Source organism: Pollicipes pollicipes, unplaced genomic scaffold, assembly GCF_011947565.3.
Source record: "Pollicipes pollicipes isolate AB1234 unplaced genomic scaffold, Ppol_2.1 Scaffold_7261;HRSCAF=8764_pilon_pilon_pilon, whole genome shotgun sequence".
NCBI classification, from domain to species: domain Eukaryota; kingdom Metazoa; phylum Arthropoda; class Thecostraca; order Pollicipedomorpha; family Pollicipedidae; genus Pollicipes; species Pollicipes pollicipes.
Window position 1 is genome coordinate 29,187,869 of NW_023597054.1, and position 17,635 is coordinate 29,205,503.

Here is a 17,635-nt window from a genome sequence, read left to right on the forward strand (position 1 = left end):
GAGGGGTGTGGAACCGTTCATGCGGAAGGCGCTGCGGCATGAGGTGGGGCTTGCAGCCAGCCGCAGAGCCGGTGCAGTGGAGCCGCCGCCGCTCTTTGGCCGGCCCTGTTCGGCGCTCGGGTCCGGCCAGAAACGTGATGCGACACCCCGGTGTCCACCGCCGCGCGGTCAGCGCCCGTCGCGTCGAGACAGGCTCGGGCGGCGGCACCGCCGGACGCCTGGGGGCGCCCGCCCCCGCGTCAGGGACCGCGCGGGGGCGGGCTCCAGCGCTGACGAGTGCCGCGGTCAGGTGGTCTGTATCCGATAGCACGGCTGCTCTAGACGACCAGACGAAGCCAGTACAGGCGCTCTTGAAAGCGTATGACTTCTGAAGCAGCCGCGGCAGCCGAGCCTCCTTGTTTGGGAGCGCGCGGCACCGGGCGCCCACCGACCGCGTTATAAACGGTCGGCGGGGCGACCGTTTGTTGCTCCAGACCGAGCGGTCCGCAGGGGTGGGGCGGGGGAGGGGGGGGGGAGGCGACAGGCGGCAGGCGGGGCGTCTCAGTCCTCCGCCGACCTCAGACGGAGCCGCACGTGGCAAGACTGACGACCGGCTCCTCGGCCCGCACGAGCTGCGTGAGGGTCACGTCGGCGATACGTGAGGTGCACCTGACTCTGGTGCGCTCGATCCCAGACCAACATCCGGCGGTACACGGCAGGTGAGGAATCCCCGGGCCTTGGGCATCGGTCTTATGTTGAGGGTTCCTGGCACCCAAGCCCCAATCTCTCTTGGAGATATCTGTAAAATTATCTGCGCGATATGCCGGAGTGATGTGTGCCAAAATGCCACAGCGCAGCTGTCGAAACAATGGTAACACAACAAATTAGCTGTCATAACATTACATGGCGGAAAGTCAGCCGTGACTACGAAAATGTACTCTCCGCCACAATCTATTAACATCCCCGGAAAACGCTACCAGACGCTTTGCAACTCGTTCCCTCTTCCATGCATTGCACTGTCTCGGGCCTCGGTCGCAGCATCGGCAATGTGAGAGGCGTCTCGTCAGTCCTGGGGGTACACCATGCCGGTACCGCGCCGCGACACTCCGTGCCAGGCTGCAGCGGGCAAGGTGCAGCGCGAGCGGACGTGCCTCAGTCCTGGGGGTACACCATGCCGGTACCGCGCCGCGACACTCCGTGCCAGGCTGCAGCGGGCAAGGTGCAGCGCGAGCGGACGTGCCTCAGTCCTGGGGGTACACCATACCGGTACCGCGCCGCGACACTCCGTGCCAGGCTGCAGCAGGCAAGGTGCAGCGCAAGCAGACTCAGTCCTGGGAGTACACCATGCCGGTACCGCGCCGCGGCACTCCGTGCCAGGCTGCAGCAGGCAAGGTGCAGCGCGAGCGGACGTGCCGACCCTGACACCTGCGGCAGCGCTGAGGGGTGGGCAAGGAACGATCTGGAACGGCAGTGTGGCATGTCCGTCTAGCACGTGAGGCATCAGTGTTTTATGTGCGAGTGAAATATCTATAGATTTGGCTGCTCGTAACTGAGCTCGCGAGATGCCGCCGTTTTAGCACAGGTGGGCACTGCAGAACATTAGCATAGCTGACGGCATGTTTCGCATGATCTTACCGCACGTGGGACGTATATTGGATGTTACTTTACATGGTGAAGCGATGACAACCTTGAACACCGGACGTCTTACCGTCACCTTATTATTTCTCCGTTCCACGCGTTTTCCGGATGACTTAGGGTGATGGGATGAGAGAGAGAGAGAGAGAGAGAGAGAGAAGAGAGAGAGAGAGAGAGAGAGAGAGAGAGAGAGAGAGAGAGAGAGAGAGAGAGAGAGAGAGAGGGAGAGAGAGGGGGGAGGGTGGGAGAGAGAAAGAGAGAGAGAGGAGAGAGAGAGAAGAGAGAGAGAGAGAGAGAGAGAGAGAGAAGAGAGAGAGAGAAGAGAGAGAGAGAGAGAGAGAGAGAGAGAGAGAGAGAGAGAGAGAGGAGAGAGGAGAGAGAGAGAGAGAGAGAGAGAGAGAGAGAGAGAGAGAGAGAGAGAGAGAGAAGTTTAGGGCCAGGAAAACGTCCAAAGTCGCAGCGCCCAGTGTTCATATCATCCAAGATCGCGTCATGGTTTGACGTAATCAAACCACGACGCATTGAGAAGCATGTTTACAAAACAGAGCATTGTGCTGTCTAGAGCAGCCTTTCCACATAAAAGCACACTAATAGTTATAACAAAGCTTGCTCCATCATATTTGGTGCTTGCCTCAATATCCCCACCCGTGAAACATTCCACTGAATCTTATTTTGTCTTCATCTCGACCTAATGAAAGCGTAGCGTCGACTTTTAGTCAGCTGTCCCTCGGCACGCAGATTCAGCTGTGAGTACGTCGTAGAGCATGTCCCGCACGCCATTCAGACAGACATTGGTCGGCTATTGGGACGCGTATTAGCCTCAGCTGCGCGGTCATACAGCACCCATTGACGCGGCGAGGCCACCACTGAGGTCGGTATGGTCCGAGCCCCTTTAACTTTTCGGCACATTGAATGGTTTCTGTGTCTTGGCCTTATGAAATGGCATCAAAATAGACATGGACCCCACTGGGGGATTCCTTCGTACCGAGAAAACCTGTCAGCGGTCGTTCATGGTAGTAACGTGTGGCATCACGCAGACACGGCTTGTCAGGAAAGACCATTACGCATTGCGCTGTACCTACGATAAAAGAAATTCAGAGTTCTTATGCTGAGTTACCCACCTTCAATATACGAGGAGATAGTAGTTGAACGACAGGAGAGCGAAGGTTAATTATAGTGACAATCTTGGCGTTTCAAGGTGTACTTGGTCACGAGTGACTCGTGACCACGAATCACTCAAGATAAGAACACGCCCAGCATGCCTATCGAACTGAGCTTATGATCGCGAGTCACTCATGATAAGAATACGCTCAGCATAAGAACTCCGAACCCATAATGCCGGAAGACCAGGAACGGAAAGACTGCCTATATCAAGGTCCCACGAGACGTTGATTTATCGGATACTTCCATGGTCTCCGATAGCTATCTGAATGTTTTGCTTCATTCCTGGGAGTTCCTTGTCCATTGAGAGTGCGGTAAATGCAAATTTTTGGAGCCCGCGATGCATTCAGCACTTCATTTATGGAACCTGTTGCTGTTACATCTTACCTGGCTCCAAAGCAGCCCCCTCTGTACGATGGAAAAACGATGATGGGTTGTGCGATTAAAGTTGCCGTAAGTAAGGATAAAAGCATAATGCATGTTTAACAAGCCTATCACTCCCATATGACAGGTAGCTGATGCGATGATATTTCGAACGGCGATAATGTCCTACTGTGCTTAAACCGCAAGGTTTCTTTTTATCGCGGCATCATAGTATATTCATGCGTTCCTAGCGGGAATAGCAATGATAATTGTCTTGTGTATAATGCTAGTGCGCAAACGGGGAGGATTATTTGAACAGGTTAGCAAAATTTCCAGCCGAACAAGGTCGACGTCCTGTAATGGCATAAGCTGTTCGTTTCTAGACGACTTACTACCATTGGAGTTGCTTCGGATCACAGTTCCGTGCCTGTTCTACCACAAACTGCCGTTTTTGTTTTTGCTGCTGACTGCTGTATCTTGCTGACACCGTGTTCTGAGGCCTGAAGGCTACCTGAATAGAAGTCACCGGTTAGCCACGATGTGTCATACGTAACCATCTAGCGATCCTTTGGCATGCATTATGCATGGTATGCTTCGGATACCTAAGAGCAAGACTGTGTCAATACGAATTACTGACAACGTTCGCTATGTTGCTATGGTTGTTGTACGATACATCTTGTATCCGTGGCCGACAGCGGCCAGCCCCGTCTCCCAGTAAACTTGCCGCGCTTGCAAAGCTCTCTTGGTAAAGTGCTGGGGCGACAGTGACTGACTCGGGGTAGAAGTGGGGCACTCGTTTCAAGGGAAAGGGTCCTTCGTCACAGTCACGCAGTCGAATCTCGCATATATCTTCCCGATTGGCAGCTGGTAAAGTAAACGGAAGAATCCATGCGCCCAGCTCTGGCGCGGCGGAGCTCGCGAGCCGAGGAGAGCTGCACGGTCTCCTGGTCCGAGTGCTGACAAGCCAGGGATGCATACGCCACCACGCCGAATCTCAACGAGCCGCTATTGTCGTCTTCATTGTAGCCCATTACTTCACGCCAGCCTCGCGTGACGGCATCTGGCTTTCACCACTTTGGCAGTCGGCGGGCTCGCTTGACCTCGCCAGCAGCCACGTCTGTTGAGCTTGCCTGCAGATGTATCCTTCCTAAACACCCAATTATAATTCTAGTGGGTGTTGCTTTTCCATCCCGAGACCGCACAATAATACAGACCGGTGACCTACCGACCAAGAGCTGACTGAGATTGGTTGCTGCCAGCTTCCATCACGTGACTGTGTCAGCTCCCACTAGGTGCCCGTGCAGGTCCTCGCCAGGTGACTGTCAGCTCCCCCCCCCCCCCCCGGGTATATGTGTCAGTTCTCACCAGGCACCAGACAGCCGCCATGTGGCTGTGCCAGCTCCGTCCATGTGTCCGTCAGCTCGGACTGACCCAGCGCGCCGCCGGTCAGCGGCGGCCCGCTGGCAGCTGTGTCCGCTCGCCGTAACAGCCGGTCAGACGGCCGGGCCGACCAACTCGGGACGGGCGCCGTATCGGCTGGTCCCGGCCCATCAGCCGAGCCAAGCCTGCCAGCCGGCCCATCAGACGTACCGGCTGGTCCCGGCCCATCAGCCGAGCCAAGCCTGCCAGCCGGCCCGGTAGCAAGACAGCCGTCGGCCTAGAGACAACGGCTCCTCCGGCCGAAGCGGATGTAAACAAGGCGACAAATCGGGCCCGCTGTAACTCGAAGGTGGTTGAAAGTCTCGTCCTGCCTCTTCAGGTGAACAGAGCGCGTCTTCCGAACATCTCGTGAGCGCCTGACAGGCCCTATGAGCGTTATGTAGCGAGATCAAGCACCCGGACTGGCAGGGAGTCAAACAGCTACTAACAGCCCAACCGACGAATAACCTTGGAACGTTTGAAACGCCGGCTCCCGATAGCTGACGTGGTAGCCGCTAAGGAAAGTTATCAGTTAGCGCCGGATGTGCAGATTGCTAGCGAATTTCAAAGTACTGGGACATTAACCAAGTGTGTGAAATCACATTCAGTTCGGGGCTCCAGGCGATTTAAAATAATATACGGGTAGGCTTAACCAAGTTATCATCGAGACCCCAACTTGCAGCTGAGTTCTTTCACTCAGTAAGCTCTCCCAACCTACGGCATATCCATGAGGAAATTCTAAAAATGCCAGAGCTGGACAGGCAAAAATCAATATTACGTGAACGGACTTTTACATAACTTTTTCTTCCTCTCTCACACAAGGTTTCAACAAACTGTAACCACTCTCAGCAAAACTTCAAAAGTGATGAGAAAAATACTAGTAAAATCTCTGAACACGTCAAAGACAGTACATCTGAGTTATCCCTCAAAATGTTTCAAACGATGGGATAAAGTGGTCAGGAACCCTGAAAAAACCGGCACATGGGTTATCCTAATTAAAATGATGCCAACTAGGCTTTGTAGATCCCCGCTCAGCATGGTTGTGTGAAATTATACTTCTGATTGCCTCTGTCTAATGATTTAATATTTTAAGCTGCAAGCAACAATGGTTCTCCGCATAGAGTCTCAACCCTGTGGCGGCTGCCGCACGGGAGACAAAGAGTGCAATGCCGCGAGAAGTCGCGCACTTGACGGAGTAACGGACATTGGTCCCAAGGGATACTCAGTAAGTTTACTCAAGCTCTAGCCGCCGATATACGTATGCGATGGTGGTCAACATGCGGACGACGGATGAGCGAGAGGGCGGAATGGTATATTTGTTGAGGAAGACATTGTAGACGACACGTACATCAAGCGACGAAGTTCGTGCCGGCAGGTGTTAATGCTGCGCTTGACGGGGCTTCCACCACCCGCATGGGGCAGCACTGTCGTATGGAACAAAGGTTACGAGAGACAGCACCTAGAGCAGTGCGGAATATACATGACAGCGTTTCCCTCGACGTGATGCTCGGGGAATCGTTAGCTCCCTCGGTAACGTGAAAATGTCCTACAAGCCCTTTGGCGGTGCATGGAAGGAAACGGTTCGTCCCCCCCCCCCCCCCCGGGTCTCAAAGTCGACAGACCTCCGCAGCGGGGAAGCGGGCAGCGCGGGCTGGGCGCAGCTGGCCGGCTCGGTGCTGCCGTCACGTCCGCAGGTCGGCGCGCCAGAGCGCGCGATCGCGTGCCGTCCGGCGGTATCAATCAGGCCATCAAGGGCGGGATCTGTGTTCGTGGCGGCTGCTGCGGAAGGCGCCGGGCGAAGGTCACGGCACTCCTTCACAGGTATCGACAGCCTGGATTATCTGCGCCAGCGGCCGGTCGACGCCGTGGGTAAACGAAACCAAATCATATCCGACGTGGACAATGGACTTCCGGTGCAATCCTAACCCAGCTCTAAGGCGTTCGTAACAGCGCGCGCAAATAACGTGAATCGCTACCAAGAGAAACTGATATCACGACGCTCTCAGCATTGGGGACAAGCGAAAACAAACTGAATAGAAAGAAAACTAAGAGTTGGCACCGACAGCTCTTCGCTTATTTTGGATCCTCTAGTCCGCGTGAGGTGAGGCTTTTAATGAACAACCATTTCGTGCTATAGGGGAATACTGCGGGGCTGATCATGCAGCGTCCATGGCTCACAATCACAGAACGTTCACATGGCACGGTCGACACGGAAATTTGGGTCGACAACCCCTCAAGAACGGCCAACCTGGCACCAGCGAACCGTTTCGCGCGAGTTGTATACCTACCGCACAAACAAGATTCCCGCGGTCGCGCACGCCTGGCTAAGAATGTCGAAGGCAAGGCCATCTCACGAAATCAGCCCAACCTGCGTAATGGACACAGGCCATGCGCGGTAACTCCGGTAAGGAAGCACGCGAGCCCAAAGCCCATGCAAATCAGTTGAAAATGGTTTATCTGCACCATCTGCACCAATCCCACACCGTATCAAACGATAATGCGTGGTGCGGAAAGTGCAGATGTCCCCATGCGAGGCAGCGAAACGATAGCTTCACGAGCCAAAACATGGCGCTGGGACGAATGAGATCAGCAGGTTTCGCCCCGCGACAGGGCCAATCGAACACCAGCCCAGGCGATAGCCCAGTCACGTGTCTGCGACTCGCTCCGGAACGTGCTGCGGCGCTTGAGAACCTCAAGCCCGTTCTTCACTGGCCAACAGCGCCCAGTTCCCGGCAAACTGTTCTATATACATCACATGTCAGTGAAGAGCGGTTGAACTAAGTCCAAACCTTGCGGCTATTTTTGAGCAACACAGCGTTCCTGGAACGCCAGTCGCACTCGCGTTAAGAAGCAGACCGATATTTCTCTATTGATTCGACAAAGCGTCTGAACCACGCCGCTATGTACACAAATAGTCCGAGCTCCGAAGGGGCCCAGGCAGCTCTGGTTGGTCTCGGGACCACTACATGGGCGCCTCAAGTAACGAATGGCGTGCTTTTGCTTGTGAAGAGCGGGTCTCTCAGTCGGTCGCCACTTGACGCCTATCGCGCATCGGGTTAGAACTGTGTAGAACAAACACTCAAGCTGCTCCGACAGATCCGCCGCCAGCCGCACACACGTCACCGACGTCCTGTCGCAAGAAGTATACTCTGGACCTTGAGGTGTATGATGAGCATCCTCATCCATTAATCCCGCAACTCTGTTAATTTTGTGGGATGTCAAAAGAGAAAGGAACAAATTGTGAGTCTCAGGAATACTTGCTGCTCGCAAATCAGTCCCAGTCCCGGACCACATCACGCTTCACGCGACGCCTTACTTTCTGGGAGTTGTCTCTGATAAGAGTTCTCGACCGAGCTCCCAGTGACGTGTTATCGGACTTTGAGCTCGCTCACAACGGCGTCTTCCGCCGTCGCCGGACGGCACGCCATCGGCGATCACGTGACATCGAGCGGTACCCCGCCCGAGCTCATTTGGCGTCGGCCGGCAGAGCAACGCGCGCCATTTGGCGTCGGCCGGCATTGCCCGTTCCCGATCCGATCGGCCGGCCCGCCAGGTGCCGACCGCGGCTCGCCAGCCGACCGCGGCCACCCGTGTCTCCCGGCGCCCGGCGGGGACAGGTGGGGAGCGCGCAGGCGCAGAGGGCACTGTTCACGGCCAGGAGACGGCAGCGTCACAGGAGCGGCACGAGCGCTTGGTCCACGTCACCGGGGATGGCGGAGAGACGGGGGTTGCTCGGAGAGATGGGCGGACAGTGTTTGGGTTTCCTGGCGCATCAACTGCAGGGGCATGCGGCATAGCGTCTCCTTTCCTCCCGGGGTAGGGGCAGACAGCCTCTGATGCCGTCCCACTGCAGTGATCAATATACGCCTGCGGCGACACACCTCAGGACCGGTTCCGCAGCTCGAGATGAGGCGTAATGTGTCGGCACGCCGAGGGCCCGAGCCAAGGTGACTCAAGAGGTACCCTTACACTGTCCTTGAATCCGCGGCAAGAGCACGAGCGCATCATGCTCACGTCGGCTGCCGGGCAGGCTACAAATGTTCCATCACAGCCGCAGACGACGTGATCTTTTGTAAATTTATTGTTACCGACAGGAGCCCGGAATCTGTCACACCCAAGGAGCAAACATTACAGACGCGACACGGCTTCTGTTCGCACTCGTTGGCGGTTGGAGAATCTGCTCGAAACTGCCTTCTTCCTGCCGTCCGGTAGTCGAAGTGACCTTAGTGCGTGTCGCCGGGGCCGGCGCTGCAGGTCGCCTGGTCCCTCCGCTTGCGGAGTCCGCTCCCGGGCTCTCAGCTCGCGCCGTGCACGCCGCCCGCCACCGGGCCAGAGGGTGGTTCACCCGTTAGGCGCTGCCGGTCAGCAGAGGAGGACGCGCGCCCCGCGTCCTCCCCTTACGCGGCGATCTCCATCTCCATCTCCTTGTTCTTCTTCTTCTTCTTTTTCTTGGCGCTCTTGCTGTCCTCAGTATCGTTCAGGTCCAGCGTGGAGTCGCCATTTCCATTCATCTCGTCCTGGTGCTTGCGCTTTCTTCTTCTTCTTCGGCGGTTCGTCGACATCCAGTTGAGACGTATCCAGCGTCGTGTCGCCGTTCTCTTCACTCTCCGCCTTGCGCTTCTTCTTCTTTTTCTTTTTCTTGTCCAGCTTGGCCTGGATCCTCGACGCTCTCCTCCATGGCCTCCTTCATGACGTCGGCATTCTTGCGCGGAATCTCGCCCGTCTCGTAGAACTTGAGCCGCTCCTCCACCTGCTGACGCAGCTTCTCGCCGAACACGGTGTTCGCCGTTTCGGAGAAGCAGTCTATGCGGCTGGCGATGCTGCACTTGTTGGCCAGGTAGCGCGAGATGCGACCCTTGTTCTTAGCGCCGGCGCGGCCGATGAACGTCGAGTGGAAGAGCAGGCCGTACTTGGGCGTGTTGCCGCGCGTCTTGAGCGCGCGGAACAGCGCCTTCTCAGCGCCCAGGATCTGCACGGTCGATGCCGGATACTTGGCCAGGTTCGTGAGTGAGCCGGCGTGCGAGATCAGCCGCGCCGCCACCGTGTCGCCCACCAGCTCGCCCAGGTTGGGGGCCACTGCGCCCATCTTGTCCTTCAGGTAGTTCTGCAGGCTGGTGCGGTACTCAGACAGCGCCACCACGCGCTTGGCGAACATGTCGATGTTGATGAGGTCTAGCGGCGAGATGTCCATGCCCATCGAAGACTTGGACGCGTCGTAAACGGCCTGCGCCTTGGCCGAGTCCATGAGGATCTCCTCCAGCTGGGGCACCACCTCCTCCGTCATCTCCTTGCGGTTGCGCACCACCTGCGTGCAGCGGGCGTACATGTAGTTATTGGGGCAGATCTTGACGAGTTCCGGGAAGTGGTAGGAGTACCACTCGCGGATACGCATCGAGAACGTGTTGATATCCTTATCCAGCTGGTCCAGCAGCGCGATGCTCTGGATGATCATGTTGTCCGACTTGTTGACGTTGAACTTGACCTTGCAGCGCGAGTAGCTGTGGCCCAAGCCGAGCTGCGCCTTGCCCGACGCCACCGGCGTGAAACCCTTCACCATGTTGGGGAAGTGCAGGCGCAGGCCGCGAATGATCTCAGGCACAGCGCCCGAGTGCTGGCACTTGACACCCAGGGCTTCGGAGATGGCGGCGCCCAGCTTGGGCTCCGACACGCCCACCGTCACCTTCTTGCGCTTGCTCGGCAGGTTGGTGTCGAGGAACAGTTGCAAGTCCTCCGTCACGATGCCCTCCGAAACGGCGTTCATGTTCTCCAGCGCATTGGCGCCCGTCTTGAACGGCGCGAAGCCCACCAGATGCACGATCGAGTTGAACTTGCTGAGGTCGGTGACGGACGCCTCCACCTCGGGCAACAGCATGCCTGTCTCCTCGAACTCCTTGACGGCGAACAGGCCGTAGCCGGCGGCGTGCTCGAACAGCACGTTAAGACCGGCCATCCTCTGTGGACAGACGGGGCGGGCGGTCAGCGGCGGCGCGACACGCAGCCGCGCACACACACAGCAGCGGCCACCGCGGCAGACACAGGATACCAGCGGGTGCGGGCTCCGACCGACAGCGCACCAGCCACGAGCGCCGGCGCGCCCCGGTGGCGCACCCCGGTGACGCGTCTCTCCGCGGCCCGGCCGGTGCTCGGGTCAACACGGGGCACGGGGGCGGGCGCCGTCATCGCGCCGTTCCGGACGTCGTGCGTCAGCCGTCAGCGCGGCTACCGATGACCTCAGCAGCCGCGGGCGGCGATAATCCGACGGCAGTGCGCTGATCGCGGCCGGCCGCCCGAGCCAGCGACGACGGGACCAGGGCGTGGGCGAGCGTGACGTCAGATGACAAGCGGCGACAGCGCCAAACACGCACAACACGCCGTTCACCGGGACGATTTGGGTTTCAGGCAGGCCGACTGCTTTGTTATAAGGCGCACTCGCTACATACCGCGCAACAGTCCACCAGCCTAGGAGACACACTTTTGTCGAGGATAAGTATATGATAAAGGCTAGGTTTTGACCGCAGTCATTAAAGGCCGTATCTGCTGGCACCACGTGCACAGCTTTGAAGTGTCATTAATACACCTGCCCAAACGCGAGCCACGATGCAGTCGGGCGGATGCAGATCGCGGCGCTGCCTGCTCTCTCGCATCTGGCCACGACAAGAACCGTCCAGATGACAAATGATCGGAACATACGTAATACGATTGATGGGCGCGGTTTTATGCGGTTGTTTTGCTAACCCACCGCTCTGCCGAATGAACGTGAAACCCCAAAACTGGGTGACAGCCGCCCGCCAGCGCCACTGGCGCCCCTGCGCTCCCAAGTAACGGCGCGCCGTCCGTTCCAGACGGCACGGCATGCGGCTCTCCGTCTGGCTGGCGTTCGCGGTCGCCCTCGTCACATTCCAAAGGTAAGCCGCTGCATGAGCCAGCCGTGCTCGTCCTCCCGGCGAGCAACCGTTCCTTCCAGCGGTCACCAGCCGACACGGGCCGACATCCCCTCTGTGACCGGCTGCTCTGCTCCACCGCCGGCCGCGCCGCCCGTCCCTTCCCGCAGTCACCGGCCGACACGGGCCGGCATCCCCAGCGTGTCCGCCTGCGACCGGCTATTCTGCTCCACCGCCGGCCGCGCCGTCCGTCCCTTCCAACGGTCACCAGCCGACACAGGCCGGCATCCCCAGCGTGTCCGCCTGTGACCGGCTGTTCCGCTCCACCGCCGGCCGCGCCGGCCGTCCCATCCCGCCGTCATCGGCCGACACGGGCCGGCATCCCCAGCGTGTCCGCCTGTGACCGGCTGTTTCCGCTCCACCGCCGGCCGCGCCGTTCGTCCCATCCTGCCGTCACCGGCCGACACGGGCCGGCATCCCCAGCGTGTCCGCCTGTGACCGGCTGTTCCGCTCCACCGCCGGCCGCGCCGTCCGTCTGTCACTGATCGAGATCTCGTTGGCCGGCCGGCGGCGGTGACGAGCTGTTCGGCTGCGGCGGCACGCCCGACCTGCAGCGGCCGGCATGTGGCGCCGCCCCGGCCGCGCGATGGACGCAGCCTCCTACGGGCGGCGGCCACGTGTGCTGCGGCTCACCAGCGACCGCGGCGCGGCCCGACCTGCGGTTAAGCCGCGACAGCACATTGGACCGACTGTCGGCTGCGCCCACTGTAGCAACGCCCTGCCCAAAGTTGCACTCGAGCAGAGGTGACCCTGGCGCTCCCGTGCGAAAATGACACCGCGACCGGCTGTATCAGCTGCACCGGCGTCGCAGTGCACCCCTCACAGGAGGTGCCCTCCACCCTCCTCATGCACCCTCAGCCATGTCTCGCTCCCTGTGTCCTCGTCACAGCAGTGATAACCCATGCGAGGACGAGCCGTCAGCTAAGCCCTCTGATAGCGGTGTGCACGGCACTAGCATTGATCACCCTGTATCACGATGACCTCTTGGCTTAAGCACCTGTCGGCCGTGTCCCCCCGCCTCAGCCGTAATGGCCCCCGGTGACGTCTGTTTCAAGGTAACCAAGTCCAGCCCATCCAGGTGGCAAACTTTCCAGGGCGGTCCCATGCGGTTGACTTCGGTGACAATTTTTTCCGAAGCGAGTGCGCTCGGCTGAATTGGGTAACACCCCGTGCAGGGTGAACCCACTCAGCTGACTGCCGTGCCGCTCGTTCCGCGGCAGCTCAGTTAACACCGGCGACATCGGTTCCAGGGCGGCCCCGCTCAGCTGCGCCCCCTGTCGCCCGGAGCAATGCAAGCTGCGCAGCCCCAGATGCAAGTACGGCGTGGTTAGGGACACGTGCTCCTGCTGCGTCACTTGCGGCAAGGTGAGCTGAGCCCTGCACGACCTGAACCAGCGCTCGTCAGTTATCTCGCCTGATGGCCGTCGGGCCGCGGCGGATGTGCCCTGGTAACCAGACGCTCCGCCGCCCGAGGACGAGCGCAGAGGCCGGCCGCGATGCAATGCTGAGCATCCGAAGAGTGACGCCTGCTCGTAGCTTACGCTATTGCGAAAGTAACAACAACATTTGTCCGAATTCAGTGCCCGTTGCCTATGTGGTATGCTAAGATGACGCAGGCAGCGCGCGCCATACAAAATGCCTCGCCCAGACCATGCCGTGGCGCCATTCCTAACGCCAACGGCCATGGCACTTCATCACGTGACATCAGAGACAATCAATCAAAATCCGCCCTCTGATCGCTGCTGAGCCGACCTTGGCCAGCACGTCAGGCCGGCCGGCTGCATGGCGCGGCGCCCGACACAGCGCCCCCTGTGTGCTGTGTTGCAGGGTCCCGGACAGCTGTGCGGCGGGCCGTGGGACTCGGCCGGCCGCTGTGGCCACCACCTGTACTGCAAGAAGAGGCCGCACCACCGCGAGCCGTACGCCGAGTTCAACGCGCTCGGCAAGTGCCGGCGGCCGCAGGCGGCGCGCCAGCTGCCGCGCGACGACGACGTCGTCTTCCCGGACGCCGAGCACGTGCAGCAAGACGAGATGGAGCGGGCGGCGCGGCACGAGGCGGGCGCGCTCAGTCTCATCAGCCCGCTCCCGGCCGCCTAGACGGGCCCTTCGGCCGGACAGAGCGAGACTGAGGCTGGCGGGCCGCCTAGACCGGCCTGATAAGCCGACTCCTGGCCGTCTAGGGCGCCGCCACCCATCTGATCGGCCTGCACTCGGTCACCTAAAACGGCGCCGTCCGCCTGGTCGGTCCCCTTGTCGTCTCCACACGGTTTCACTGCCTGCTCCTATTCCTCCTCCCCCATGAAGCCTCTTCGCAACACCACCGCGTGTCGTCGGCTTCTCTAGTGCTGGTCGACTACTGCCACACCACCACTGCCAGCCGAGGCAGACTGCTGCGGCACGCCAGCGAACCGAAGCTGGCACGCCTTCATAGAGCCGCCGACTCTCCGATACAGACAGGCGTGAGCGGCGCGTGAATGAAACCAGGGCAGGTTGTTTGGTTGCCGCGTGCAGCGCACTGCGCGGTTTAATGACTTAGATCCTGTCACTGCGCATCCCACGAAACTTCCCCGTTCCGCGCTGATGGGAACGACGAGTTTGACAGCAGCCGAATACGCAGCAGACTTCAACGTTCCTTACAAGCAGAACGTCATGTGGGTGCATGGTACAGGCCTGTCGCGCATGATGACATTCTGACAAGAATAAAGTGACAGACATTACGTCGAGCTTGTTCGTGGAGTGTGCTCAAAATACTAAGCGCGAGCGCACATCCATTTCGCTTAAGTAAACCTTATCTGCTCACGTCACTAAGCATGCAACCTCCTCACGCGATAACACGATCAATCCGGCACGTGCCACATCCTCCAAACGACGTCTTTGTCGTAAGGTTTGTCGTTGCATTCCAGGTCTCGAAGAGCACCGACGATGGATGCAGGCCATGACAATGTTGCCAATAAAGCTCTTACCACTCAGAATCTAATGGAAATGTTTGCGCTGTTCGGAAGCGGGAGTTCGGAAGCGAGAGTAACCAACAGGCTGCTTGCATGCTGTTGATCCGCGTTCGAGTCTCAACAGCCGCGACACGCACTCAGTTGTGTCGACGATTGCTTTGGACGACTCCGGCGCTGCTCGAGCCCACTCGCAACTGACAACCGGCCGCGGGCGCTCGGCCGCGACACGGCGCGTCAATGTCGAATGGCAGCAGGCTCGGATCGCGCCGACGTGGCGCCCGCTTGCATGGGCAGCAGCCGACAACGGCCGCGGGCGCCCGGCCCGCGACACGGCGCGTCGATGTCGACTGGCAGCAGGCTCAGATCCCGCCGACGTGGCGCCGGCTGCGTGGGCAGCAGGCCGGGTTACAGCCCGGACGACACACATAAGAGGGAGTACAGCGCCGACAACCGCCACTGCGAATACCCTGCCTGCTGTAGGAGCTTCTCATATTCTCCTGATTCGTTTCCGACGGAAATCTTCGATGAGAACATTTACGCGCCTTGTGATGAATTGCCACTTGACCACAAAGGTGACTAATGAACGCCTTGGGCTATGCTACAGCGCACGTTAGTGCCGTGGTCACAGAACTGGCGACCTCTCACGCCCCCTGGCAGCGGGGGAACGCCGAAACAAAGGTGGCAGCAGGTCTCCACCCCTGAGTCATCTGAAAGTGCAAGAAAAACACGCCGGCACCCTCACGCTACGTCTTCTGGTGGAACCAAATGATCAATTGATAAGATACGGCCCCGCCCCAACCTAAGCAACGCATTGTATAGCTTATAATCTACTCAGTATACATGTACTGGCTTTTCATTAATAACTTTGAAACCTAGCGCCTGCGGCTTTTCCCAAACTCTAGCATTGATGATAATTTTGCAGCTGTACAAGACACAGGTGGATGGATCACACCATGATGATTCATTTAAGTTACGGCTGGATTACCTACAAGCGGCTAGGTGAATCAGTTCATCATAGCATTGAATGTAATAGCAAAACTGTCCTTCACAGTTATTCATCGAGTTACTCTAAAAAGGTTCCAAAATTCTGACTTGTTCTGCAAATTTAAGGCATTGAACATCTATCATACAGTTTCCGTTATTCAAAACTGTGAGTAAAACAGAAGTATTAACTTTATTCCTAGGAGAAAAACAGAGGAAATGGAGGATAACGATTGTATTGATATTTTGGCAACAAATGTATCGAAATGAACTGCAGAAGTGCGCCTAGGACTTCTCAAGAATAAGCCCTTCTTACCACTGCTTAAGAAGAAGCGCACTTAGCACTTCTGCTATTCATATTACTTTCGTCTTATCTATGTGAATAATATTCCTCGCAACTGCGCTTCACAGGTCGCGAAACCACGAGCGACTATAAACTAAAATTAGCGGAGCATATTTATAGCGGAGGACCATGCCTACAACTGCCACATGTGGCAAGCAATTTCTTCGCAACTGCTCAAGGAGCAACGTGATTTGTGCCAACCGCCTCACATCGTATTTTTTTATATCCGCGAGAGGGATGGAGCTTGTTAGGTAGGACAACTTTAGACTAGCCGACTTCTTAGTCTCCAAGACAAATTGCACAATGGAACAGCAACGAATGGAAGTAAGTTCCCTTCGGATCGCAAAACGTGAGTGTCACAGGACTTATCTTAGCCAGGAAGGCCTGACGTGCGACATTCATCTGACGCGGTACGCACCGATATGGTTTTCATACATGTTGTTGGTCAATGCCTGAAACTAGGTAACCGAATGTAAATTTGAGATCAAAACAACCTGGCTAAGCAGGCCTCTTCCATTCCAGCACTAATTTGTCCCATTCCATCTTGTAACCTACCCATCATCGCATGGAACATTGTAAAGACAAATAAATATTCCTCCAGGGCTCAAAGACATTCAGACATGCTCAACAAATTGCCGAGTTTGACGCGCAGGCTAGTAAAGGCAAACGACTGACGACGGTGAATGCAAACGATCTGCAACAGACTACCCAGGTTTGACGTGCAGGCGTAGGGAATGTAAACGCCTGACAATGCAACCGCGCCCAGCTTGCTAAGTTACGTTAGCATCCATCCAAGATAAGCGCCAATAGCTTTGCCCACGACGCTCTTTAACCCAAGTCACATCATGCCAGCTGAATTCGAACATTCGTAAGCGCCGATAAATACACGGCCAAGCCATCTCGGCTGTTGCTTATTCCCTGGCACCAGACGAATAAACGAGCCCGCCGCACACATCTGTCAGGAGCCGCCTCACGATTCACAGTAAATCACCGGCCGTCGAGATCACAATCCATCTGGCTGACGTGGCACCATCCGTAACATTACCAAAACATTTCAGCCTTTCGAATGAGTAAATCTGGCTGCCGGGGCCGATGCCTCACCGGCGACACCGGGTCAGAGTGCACGTCCATAACCGGTACGTGCGACCCGCGCCCGCCAACAAATGCTGCAAGAAGCGCTGCAGAAACAGAACGGTACGTACCACCTGACGCTTCCAGTCCAGTGCGTACGTCACGCATCTTGTGTGAGCATTAAACCATACATATCGAAGACGTTAACATGATATGTCGAATAACCAACCCTGCCACAAACGTTCACGAATAACAACACCACACAAAGTTTCTCTACGTCCCAGTGTGCAGACGTTCTGAACAGCTCACGCAACAGACACAGCACCGATATATTTTCGTACAATTATTCAATTTCCACTTTCCGGACAGACAGTCTCGCGCATGTCATGTGAAGCAGCCAGCCCTGAGCGTGATGCCGTTGCCCTCTCCGTCAGGGCCGGGCGGATAGAGACGATCAGTGGCCGTCGGACAGCGATCCGTGCCGGCCGGTGGCCCTCTCGCCGGCCGCCGCCGGGCCGCTGAAGCAGCGCTGCACCGAGCGCTTCCACTCGGCTGAGGAGGTGTGCCGCGGCTGCGGCGGCGCGGACGTGAGATACCCGCACGGCCGAGGCGGCGGCGGCGTATATGATAGAATCCAGTACGACGGCGGCGGCGTATATGATAGAAGACAGTACGACGGCGGCGGCGGCGGCGGCGGCGGCGGCGGCGGCGGCGTGCGTATGATAGAAGCCAGTACGACGGCGGCGGTGGCGCGTACGGCGGTTCGCTATGAAGGGCTGCGGCAGCCGGGTTCC

General features: G+C 57.8%; 2 protein-coding genes and 1 long non-coding RNA gene across 3 annotated transcripts; 2 read left to right on the plus strand and 1 right to left on the minus strand.

Annotated features, from left to right (window-relative positions):
* Positions 1–556: 556 nt before the first annotated feature.
* Positions 557–14,475, plus strand: LOC119112168 (venom protein 302-like). Its single transcript, XM_037236235.1, has 4 exons — positions 557–698; positions 11,400–11,462; positions 12,749–12,863; positions 13,326–14,475. The coding sequence occupies exons 2-4, from the start codon at positions 11,410–11,412 to the stop codon at positions 13,593–13,595; spliced, it is 438 nt and encodes a 145-aa protein (XP_037092130.1). The 5' UTR covers positions 557–698; positions 11,400–11,409; the 3' UTR covers positions 13,596–14,475.
* Positions 8,621–10,507, minus strand: LOC119112167 (nucleolar protein 56-like). The gene is given in 3 exon segments (XM_037236234.1): positions 8,621–9,089; positions 9,091–9,217; positions 9,219–10,507. Coding segments are annotated over 3 exon segments (1,551 nt in total). The 3' UTR covers positions 8,621–8,954.
* A 1,613-nt stretch (positions 14,476–16,088) lies between the features above and the next one.
* On the plus strand, positions 16,089–17,473 carry LOC119113266 (uncharacterized). Its single transcript, XR_005095870.1, has 3 exons — positions 16,089–16,119; positions 16,829–16,964; positions 17,276–17,473. It is a non-coding gene; the product is annotated as an uncharacterized LOC119113266 (long non-coding RNA).
* Positions 17,474–17,635: the final 162 nt, after the last annotated feature.